The 10,706-nt window shown below is 50.7% G+C and overlaps 1 protein-coding gene across 6 annotated transcripts in view; it reads left to right on the top strand.

Annotated features, from left to right (window-relative positions):
• LOC100280252 (uncharacterized) overlaps positions 1–9,648 on the top strand; it is a 73,433-nt gene extending 63,785 nt beyond the window's left edge. For 4 of the 6 annotated variants that reach the window (XM_035959548.1, XM_035959549.1, XM_035959550.1 and 1 more), the window contains 6 exons: positions 2,369–2,555; positions 3,026–3,501; positions 7,487–7,673; positions 8,145–8,620; positions 8,783–9,151; positions 9,241–9,648. In XM_035959548.1, coding sequence (XP_035815441.1) covers positions 2,369–2,555; positions 3,026–3,501; positions 7,487–7,673; positions 8,145–8,620; positions 8,783–9,151; positions 9,241–9,297 — 1,752 coding nt within the window. In that variant the 3' untranslated portion in view covers positions 9,298–9,648. Of the gene's footprint in view, positions 1–2,368; positions 2,556–3,025; positions 3,502–3,663; positions 3,944–7,486; positions 7,674–8,144; positions 8,621–8,782; positions 9,152–9,240 lie in introns of those variants that run through there. The other 2 variants (NM_001362070.2, XM_035959552.1) reach the window with 2 other exon arrangements.
• The last annotated feature ends 1,058 nt before the right edge of the window (positions 9,649–10,706 follow it).

The following is a 10,706-nucleotide window of genomic DNA, read 5'->3' on the forward strand; positions in this document are numbered from 1 at the left end:
ATGGCCACCGGGGGACGAGCCGCAGAAACAGGCCCCTGGAACGGCCACATGGAGATGCGCCCTGACCACGGGTGGTGAAAAGTGGGCCAAGGCGCACCCTGTTGGGGTCCCGGTGTCGGAGCGCTGCCACGGGCACCACCGCCGGGACCAGCACCACCACCACCACCACCACGGCGGCGACGACCACCACCACCTCCACCTCCGCCACCGCGACCCCCGCCGCCCATGTTCGGCCCGGGGGAACGATGGCCTGACGGAGTAGGAGGACGGGTCGGGGTGAGAGCCGCCAGAGCTGTCGAGGAGGACGAGGACCCCGGGCTGGAGATCAAGGTAGCCTGAGCACCCAGAGTGATCTCCTCCAGGGCGAGGTCGTCACGGACCTGGAGGAAGGTAGGGAAGGGGCGCTGGCGCATGATCAACGACCGGAGATGGGTTTAGCGATCACTGAGGCCGCGGAGGACGTTGAGGACTAGGTTGCGGTCCTCCACGGGGCAGCCCAGATTGCCAAGTGAGTCCGCCATGGTCTTCATCGTGCGGCAGTACTCACTGACGATGAGGTCCCCCTGGACGAAGGTGCGGAAGGCTGCGTCAAGACGGAGAGCCCGGGCCTCGGCGTTACCCAGAAACTGGCCCTCGATGGCAAGCCAAACAGCCCGAGCGTGAGGAATGTTCCGGAGGAGGCTGTGGAGGTCAACGGAGATCGTCCCCACGATCCAGGTAAGCACGATGCTGTCGAGGCGCACCAACGCGGCGGTCGGCGCCACACTGGCGGGGTCGCAGAGAACGTGGTCATCCAGAGCGTAACGACGAAGGGTGAGGAGTAAGTCCCGTCAGCGTGCGTAGGACGAAGACTCTGGCTCCAGGACGACAGGAACCATGAGGCGAATGTTCTGGACACTCCCAGCCTGAAGGTGGAGCTGAGCCACGAGCGGGTCAGCCGGGTCATGCCACAACACCGTGGGGATGGTGCGGGGTCCGGTGCCGACGGTTGGTGCGGGCGGGACGCCATACACTCCGCCCACGGTGTCAGAGGAGGTGACCCCGCCGTCGTGGGTCGCAGGCGAGGCGAGGAGCTGTTCCGCCGCGGCAATCTGAGCAGCGATAGCATCAGCGGCCTCGCGCTCGCGCTCCCACACGAGAGCGGCTTCCCGCAAACGGGCCTGTCGCGCCGCGTGCTCCGCACGGGAAGCAGTCAGGGCGGCGACAGTGGATCCCTGGTGGGCGACCAGTGGAGGGGGAGGCGGCGGATCAACGACAGACGACGAGGGGATTGGCGGGGGAGGGTCCTCCGGACCGGCAACCCCCGCAGGAGGGGCATCTGCCACAGCCGCAAGGACCGTTGCGGTGCCCGTCGCGGTGAGGGACCCTCCGGCGGCAATGGGCCCTGCCCCCCACGGCGGCCTGAGCACAGCAGTAGCGGCAGGAGGGACGGCGGCGGGTCGACAAGGAGACGCGGCCCGTACTCAGGAAGAGAGGGGAGGGAACTCGGCATCCATGGGAGGAGGGAAGACCCGGGTGCGCTGGCGGCGCTCGGGGGCGTCTGGTCGGGTGGGACAGAGGCAGGGCTGGCGGGGGCGGGCACCTGGGCGCTCCTGGCGGGCGCGGCGCGGCTCCTGGCGGCGCTCGCCTGGGACAGAGGAAGGAAGGGCGGGGCCGGGCGGGCAGAGCGGCGCTCTGGCGGCGCTCCCCTGGGCGCGGCGAGGCAGAGGCAGGGCGGGGCGGGCAGAGCGGCGCGTCGGGGCGCTCCGGGCGGGCGTGGCCCCTGGCGGGCGTGGCACCTGGCGCTGGCGGCGCCCCTGGGCGCGACGGCGGCAGCAGGGAAGGGAGGTGGCGGCTGCACAGGGAAGGGAGGTGGAAACCCTAGCTCGATACCATGTCTCAGGTAACTGATAGATACATGAGGCTAACCCTAATGGGTAGCTATATAGTGATGTACATGAGCCACATGGGCCTAGATACATGGCATATACTCTAACACCACTTTTCATTAGATATGTCATTTCCATTTCTCTGTAATTAAGCATGGTTAGGAATAAATAAAAAATAATATATAGCAATTGCCAAAGATAAACAATTTGCATATCTTAAGGAGTTCTTCAACTTGTTTATAAAACTGGAATAAATGTCTATGGTTATAAACTTATAATTATATTTGTCACTTTAACTGCCTTACTTTTTAGCCATCTCATGGCCAACTTATAAGTTAATAGACCTATTGTATTTCTGAAATGCTTTGACTTTTGCAGTTACAGTATGGGGCTTTTGCTGTGAATATCCCTTTTAAAGGTTCTATTAAAGTGTGGTCAGCTGCAAAGTCTGAAAGGTTCCGTTAAAGTGTGATCAGCTCATGACTGTTTTCTTGCTGTAGGTTGTTCACCAGTGGCCCGGTTTGCCTAAAGGTGTAAAATTTGATCCTTCTGACCAGGAATTAATCTGGCACTTAATGGCAAAACATGGAAAATCTGGAATAAAACCTCATCCGTTCATTGATGAATTCATTCCAACAGTTGAGGAAGATGAAGGCATCTGTTACACTCATCCACAGAAACTTCCAGGTACTTATATCTTCTTTCTGAAAGATTATGCGATTTTCAGGATTAAGGTTCTTAAGTAAAAGCTTTTATTTCAGATAATATCAAATTTGAAATTCTGCAGTTAGAGCTACTGTCAAGTGCTTATCTTTGTTAGTAATTTGTTGTCCCGTGGGACTCTTTTTTGTTGATCACACCCTATGACCTGCATTTAGCCTAGGAAAACTTCAGGCAGGGCAAATTACTTATTTTACTTTTCATTTATGGCTAGTTTCATTTCCCCCTCAAACCCCTCCAATTCCGGAGGGTATTTGAGTTTCCAAACTAGCCCTTAATTTTTTCACCTCGTCGCTATGCAACAATTGACGACCTGTACAACTCTTGAATTGTTACCGCCTTCTTTGAAACAGACATTTCACATTCTGGTTGGAACACTTTTGCTTTGATACTCCACTTGTTTTTCAACACTCAGGAGTCTTCTCTGTCCATTTTAGGTGTTAAACAAAATGGAAGTGTATCACATTTCTTCCACAGAACATTTAAGGCTTACAACACTGGGACTAGGAAGCGTCGAAGGATAAACACTGACGATGCTGATGTCCGTTGGCACAAGACAGGCAAGACAAAGCCAGTACTAGTTGATGGAAAACACCTTGGTTGTAAGAAAATAATGGTGCTTTATATAAGCCCGTTGAAGGGTGGAAAGGCTGAGAAGACCAATTGGGTGATCCACCAGTACCACCTAGGCGCTGGAGAGGATGAGAGAGATGGTGAATATGTTGTCTCCAAACTATTTTTTCAGCAACAGTTTAAACCTGGGGACAAGAATGCTCAAGAGCTAACTACATCCGATGATCTGGAATCAATGGCTGCTGAATCAAATCTCCCAGATTTTACTACATTGCCCACTGACAAACATGTTGGTACAGTCCAAGAAGTTGTTCATAATCCTGAGCATAATCTTTACCAGGTAACTGAATATTCTCTTGTGTTCATTATCTATATTTTCTATGTGGCCCACATTTGTAGGTGATAGGTAAGTTGAACCAGAAAATATAACATATACTGCTAACTTATTTTTTGATAATTGAAAATAGAATTTAGAAATACATTTGTTTTTCCTAATGTGCAACTTAATAGAAACTGTGAAATAAGCATTGAAGAGACTGTTGTCCTCCCACCCTCTGTAAAAACAATAAAGGACGGAGATAATCTCCAATCACAAGATCAGAAGTTGTGGGAAGGCGATTCCTAGTTTGAATTGTTAGACTCGCAGCAGCTGGCAGAAGGACTCGCTCTCTGTGACGAGTTCCTCCTGAGTCAGTCTCAAACCTCTTGTGGAGGTGGAGATGAACCTAGAGAGACCAAACCTTGCCTGGCTGCTTATGCCCATCTGTCAGCAGAGGACTTCAAGAAGAGGTGGCGGGCAAAAACAACAGCTGTGTCAGGTGGCGAAGACGAAGAAGAGGTGGCGGGCAGAAGCCGAATGGTGTAGAGGGGGCCGGTGCTGTCACATCGGAGGAGGGGGCGCCGAGTTGCCGAGTCCTTCACAGTAAGACCAGAAGAGTCAAACTCAACAGAACAAGAATTATCAGTAGTAAACCGACGAATAGAAAGTAGATTGTGGACCAAAGGAGCGACAAGAACATCGGGCATGCGAAAAGAGCCGGGAGGGCCGGCGGCACCCACAGATGTGACAGGGAGACACGAGCCATTCGCCACCATGACGGACGAAGGGAGAGAGGAAGGAGGAGGGCGCACAGAGGTGAGTATACCAGGGTCCGGAGTGGTGTGGTAGGTAGCACCAGTGTCCGCGATCCACTCAGGAGCCAACGGTGGAGTCAGAGTGGGAGTCTGGAAGGGGCAGCCAGGGCGGTCGCGTCCCAACTAACCAGCCCAGACGGTGGAGTAGCCGGCGATGGAGTAGCGGGCGGCGTGGGCCACGATGAAGCGGCAGGCGACGGAGTCCAAGGCGATGGAGAGGCGGCGGCGAGGTGAACCCCGGCTGTGCACTAGCGAACATGGCCACCGGGGGACGAGCCGCAGAAACAGGCCCCTGGAACGGCCACATGGAGATGCGCCCTGACCACGGGTGGTGAAAAGTGGGCCAAGGCGCACCCTGTTGGGGTCCCGGTGTCGAAGCGCTGCCACGGGCACCACCGCCGGGACCAGCACCAACATCACCACCACAGCGCCGACGACCACCACCACCTCCACCTCCGCCACCGTGACCCCCGCCGCCCATGTTCGGCCCGGGGGAACGATGGCCTGACAGAGTAGGAGGACGGGTCGGGGTGAGAGCCGCCAGAGCTGTCGAGGAGGACGAGGACCTCGGGCCGGAGATCAAGGTAGCCTGAGCACCCAGAGTGATCTCCTTCAGGGCGAGGTCGTCACGGACCTAGAGGAAGGTAGGGAAGGGGCGCTGGCTCATGATCAACGACCGGAGATGGGTGTAGCGATCACTGAGGCCGCGGAGGACGTTGAGGACTAGGTTGCGGTCCTCCACGGGGCAGCCCAGATCGCCAAGTGAGTCCGCCATGGTCTTCATCGTGCGGCAGTACTCACTGACGCTGAGGTCCCCCTGGACGAAGGTGCGGAAGGCTGCGTCAAGACGGAGAGCCCGGGCCTCGGCGTTACCCAGAAACTGGCCCTCGATGGCAAGCCAAACAACCCGAGCGTGAGGAATGTTCCGGAAAAGGTTGTGGAGGTCAACGGAGATCGTCCCCACGATCCAGGTAAGCACGATGCTGTCGAGGCGCACCCACGCGGCGGTCGGCGCCACACCGGCGGGGTCGCAGATAGGGCTGGGCATTCGGTCTATTAGGGTAATTCGGTTCGGTCTATTCGGTTTTGTGAAATTTCGGGTTCTGAAAAATGAGAACCGAAATTTTCAAAAATATTTTAGGAACCGAACCCGAATAGACTCACAATTTCGGTTCGGTCTATTCGGTCCACCGAATAGACCCGAATTGTAGAGAGACTAGTATATTTTGTTAAAATATATACAATGAATAATTAATTGAAAGTACTATTACTAAAACAAGTGACTATAAAAATTAGCATACAAAGATATATATATTATCGTTAAGATGATATCATTATTTCTAGCTAATAAGTTCATAAATCATATAATAATACCATCATATATTAAGAGCTTTTTTATATTTCGGGTTATTAGGTCTATTTGGGTTTTAAAGGTTAGGAACAGAACCCGAACACATATCCCAAAATTTAGCACATATAGGAACCGAACCGAACCCGAAAACCCGAATAGACCAACAATTCGGTCTATTCGGGTTCGGTTCGGGTTCGGATTCGGTTTTCGGTTTTAAAATGCCCACCCCTAGTCGCAGAGAACGTGGTCATCCAGAGCGTAACAGCGAAGGGTGAGGAGGAGTAAGTCCCGCTAGCGTGCGTAGGACGACGACTCTGGCTCCAGGACGACAGGAACCATGAGGCGAATGTTCTGGACACTCCCAGCCTGAAGGTGGAGCTGAGCCACGAGCGGGTCAGTCGGGTCATGCCACAACACCGTGGGGATGGTGCGGGGTCCGGTGCCGACGGTCGGTGCGGGCGGGACGCCATACACTCCGCCCACGGTGTTAGAGGAGGCGACCCCGCCGTCGTGGGTCGCAGGCGAGGAGCTGTTCCGCCGCGGCAATCTGAGCAGCGATAGCATCAGCGGCCTCGCGTTCGCGCTCCCACACGAGAGCGGCTTCCCGCAAACGGGCCTGTCGCGCCGCGTGCTCCGCACGGGAAGCAGTCAGGGCGGCGACGGTGGATCCCTGGTGGGCGACCGGTGGAGGGGGAGGCGGCGGATCAACGACAGGCGACGAGGGGATTGGCGGGGGAGGGTCCTCCGGACCGGCAACCCCCGCAGGAGGGGCATCTGCCACAGCCGCAAGGACCGATGCGGTGCCCGTCGCGGTGAGGGACCCTCCGGCGGCAATGGGCCCTGCCCCCCACGGCGGCCTAAGCACAGCAGCAGCGGCAGGAGGGACGGCGGCGGGTCGACCAAGAGACGCGGCCCGTACCCAGGAAGAGAGGGGAGGGAACTCGGCATCCATGGGAGGAGGGAAGACCCGGGCGCGCTGGCGGCGCTCGGGGGCGTCTGGTCGGGCGGGACAGAGGCAGGGCGTGCGGGGGCGCGCACCTGGGCGCTCCTGGCAGGCGCGGCGCGGCTCCTGGCGGCGCTCGCCTGGGACAGAGGAAGGGCGGGGCCGGGCGAGCAGAGCGGCGCTCTAGCGGCGCTCCCCTGTGCGCGGCGAGGCAGAGGCAGGGTGGGGCCCCCCAAGGCAGGGCGAGGCGGGCAGAGCGGCGCGCCGGGGCGCTCCGGGTGGGTGCGGCCCCTGGCGGGCGCGGCAGCGGGCGCTGGCGGCGCCCCTGGGCGCGACGACGGCAGCAGGGAAGGGAGGTGGCGGCTGCATAGGGAAGGGAGGTGGAACCCCTGGCTCGATACCATGTCTCAGGTAACTGATAGATACATGAGGCTAACCCTAATGGGTAGCTATATAGTGATGTACATGGGCCACATGGGCCTAGACACATGGCATATACTCTAACACCACTTTCCATTAGATATGTCATTTCCATTTCTCTGTAATTAAGCATGGTTAGGAATAAATAAAAAATGATGTATAGCAATTGCCAAAGATAAACAATTTGCATATCTTAAGGAGTTCTTCAACTTGTTTATAAAACTGGAATAAATGTCTATGGTTATAAACTTATAATTATATTTGTCACTTTAACTGCCTTACTTTTGAGCCATCTCATGGTCAACTTATATGTTAATAGACCTATTGTATTTCTGAAATGCTTTGACTTTTGCAGTTACAGTATGGGGCTTTTGCTGTGAATATCCCTTTTAAAGGTTCTATTAAAGTGTGGTCAGCTGCAAAGTCTGAAAGGTTCCGTTAAAGTGTGATCAGCTCATGACTGTTTTCTTGCTGTAGGTTGTTCACCAGTGGCCCGGTTTGCCTAAAGGTGTAAAATTTGATCCTTCTGACCAGGAATTAATCTGGCACTTAATGGCAAAACATGGAAAATCTGGAATAAAACCTCATCCGTTCATTGATGAATTCATTCCAACAGTTGAGGAAGATGAAGGCATCTGTTACACTCATCCACAAAAACTTCCAGGTACTTATATCTTCTTTCTGAAAGATTATGCGATTTTCAGGATTAAGGTTCTTAAGTAAAAGCTTTTATTTCAGATAATATCAAATTTGAAATTCTGCAGTTTACAGCTACTGTCAAGTGCTTATCTTTGTTAGTAATTTGTTGTCCCGTGGGACTCTTTTTTGTTGATCACACCCTATGACCTGCATTTAGCCTAGTAAAACTTCAGGCAGGGCAAATTACTTATTTTACTTTTCATTTATGGCTAGTTTCATTTCACCCTCAAACCCCTCCAATTCCGGAGGGTATTTGAGTTTCCAAACTAGCCCTTAATTTTTTCACCTCGTCGCTATGCAACAATTGTCGACCTGTACAACTCTTGAATTGTTACCGCCTTCTTTGAAACAGACATTTCACATTCTGGTTGGAACACTTTTGCTTTGATACTCCACTTGTTTTTCAACACTCAGGAGTCTTCTCTGTCCATTTCAGGTGTTAAACAAAATGGAAGTGTATCACATTTCTTCCACAGAACATTTAAGGCTTACAACACTGGGACTAGGAAGCGTCGAAGGATAAACACTGACGATGCTGATGTCCGTTGGCACAAGACAGGCAAGACAAAGCCAGTACTAGTTGATGGAAAACACCTTGGTTGTAAGAAAATAATGGTGCTTTATATAAGCCCGTTGAAGGGTGGAAAGGCTGAGAAGACCAATTGGGTGATCCACCAGTACCACCTAGGCACTGGAGAGGATGAGAGAGATGGTGAATATGTTGTCTCCAAACTATTTTTTCAGCAACAGTTTAAACCTGGGGACAAGAATGCTCAAGAGCTAACTACATCCGATGATCTGGAATCAATGGCTGCTGAATCAAATCTCCCAGATTTTACTACATTGCCCACTGACAAACATGTTGGTACAGTCCAAGAAGTTGTTCATAATCCTGAGCATAATCTTTACCAGGTAACTGAATATTCTCTTGTGTTCATTATCTATATTTTCTATGTGGCCCACATTTGTAGGTGATAGGTAAGTTGAACCAGAAAATAGAACATATACTGCTAACTTATTTTTTGATAATTGAAAATAGAATTTAGAAATACATTTGTTTTTCCTAATGTGCAGCTTAATAGAAACTGTGAAATAAGCATTGAAGAGACTGTTGTCCTCCCACCCTCTGTAAAAACAACAAAGGACGGAGATAATCTCCAATCACAAGATCAGAAGTTGTGGGAAGGCGATTCCCAGTTTGAATTGTTAGACTCTCAGCAGCTGGCAGAAGGACTCGCTCTCTGTGACGAGTTCCTCCTGAGTCAGTCTCAGACCTCTTGTGGAGGTGGAGATGAACCTAGAGAGACCAAACCCTGCCTGGCTGCTTATGCCCATCTGTCAGCAGAGGACTTCAAGAAGGATTTAGAGTGCCAGCGGTTGGAGCCCACAGATAACACAAACCTTGAGCTTGACAACACTGATGAGTTTCGACTCAGCCAAATTGTATGGTTCCGGTACCATCAACTACCATCACTTAAATAACCAGCTCTCCATTTCTCCACGTACTTTCTAAACATAACCTCTGTTTGCAGGAATTTTCACAGGATAGCTTTATGACATGGGCAGCTGAAAAGATTACTGACGACTGACGCTGCTCTAGTGCACTCTCGGCACCATTTTGGTACATGAAGAAACAACTGATCTGTTTTTTTGTGGGACGGCAGTGAAGTCTGCAACAACAGTGGTCTCGCTTTTGCTTTGAGTAGCTCTGGTGCACATAAAATAATTTATATGAAATATGAAAGGCTGAGGAATCATGCGGTACCAACTGTGGAGTACTGTTCAGTGTGAGATTGGCCTTGGTTGCATCAGCTTGTACATTTTGTAATGAATATGCTCATTTTAGTTGGCAGACCAGTTGCTTGTTTGGAATTGGTACTGACGTATTGCTCTGCTAATTTTAGGATTTTTCAGGGATTAATATTTCATTCTTCTTTTTCCATGCATGCCCTGATTGAACCAACGCAAGCATAGATGAGCCATAACATCATAGAATAGTGAGATGGAAAAAAATGCTCTAAGTTTTTCGTTAGCTCTTTTATAGCGAGGCTGGGAACAAATCTATCTTACACCTCTAACCTTTCGTGTCTTAATCTTTATTTACATGAAACCCTTGCCAATGTGTGATAAGTGGGAAGCGAGTCAAACCGTATCACACAGGTGCTCACACAACTTCAATCTTTAGCTCCAACCTAAAGCATATCTTACTTATCACACAAAACCCACTAAGATGATGGAGAGAGCTCTCAAGGCTTTCTGATTATTAGTTGGACATGTAAGGCATCAACGCCCCTCCAAAGTGGGAGAGAGCGAGCATAAATACTCATGTCTCGCAAAAGAGACATTGGCTGGTTTCCTTGAACTAGCCATTACTATTCGAATACTACAGGTAGAACCGACTTGACTGGTTTTTTAGTTTATGCCCACTCTTAACTAATTCTAGGGTTAATTAGTAGGTTTGGAGAGTGTTATCTAGTTTTGATGGTTGAACGACAAAAACAATTAAAGGACTAACAAGTTTGATGAGCTTTGAATTGGTTTCATCGCTATAAGAAAATTATATCGTATGGGTTTAGTATTTGATGAACAACATGACCATTTAGACTAATATTGTTTGATAGTATACAAGGTATAGTTTAAATAGATGTAAGGTGCAGTTGAACTTAGGCAAAGTGATGTTTCAAATAATCAACACCTCAAGCAAGACATTAGAATCCATATTTAAGTCTAAGACACCAGGAATTAGAAGACCAAACACAAAGATATAAACAAAAACAAAGCCACCGAAGTAGCGACAAAGAGGTGGATAAAATAGAATTATCTCATGATTTTGTATCTAACCAAATTTATATGACTTCGGATCTATGTTGTAGAACTTTTCACTAGCTTAAAAAAGTTCAAGATCATTAAAATCGAAATTCAGAGCTAAAAGTTATGCCCAAAATACGAAAGTGTATCACACTAGAAAACAACACTAATCATGTCCAGTGTGATGTTT

Source organism: Zea mays, chromosome 6 (genome assembly GCF_902167145.1).
Source record: "Zea mays cultivar B73 chromosome 6, Zm-B73-REFERENCE-NAM-5.0, whole genome shotgun sequence".
In the NCBI taxonomy this organism is placed as follows: domain Eukaryota; kingdom Viridiplantae; phylum Streptophyta; class Magnoliopsida; order Poales; family Poaceae; genus Zea; species Zea mays.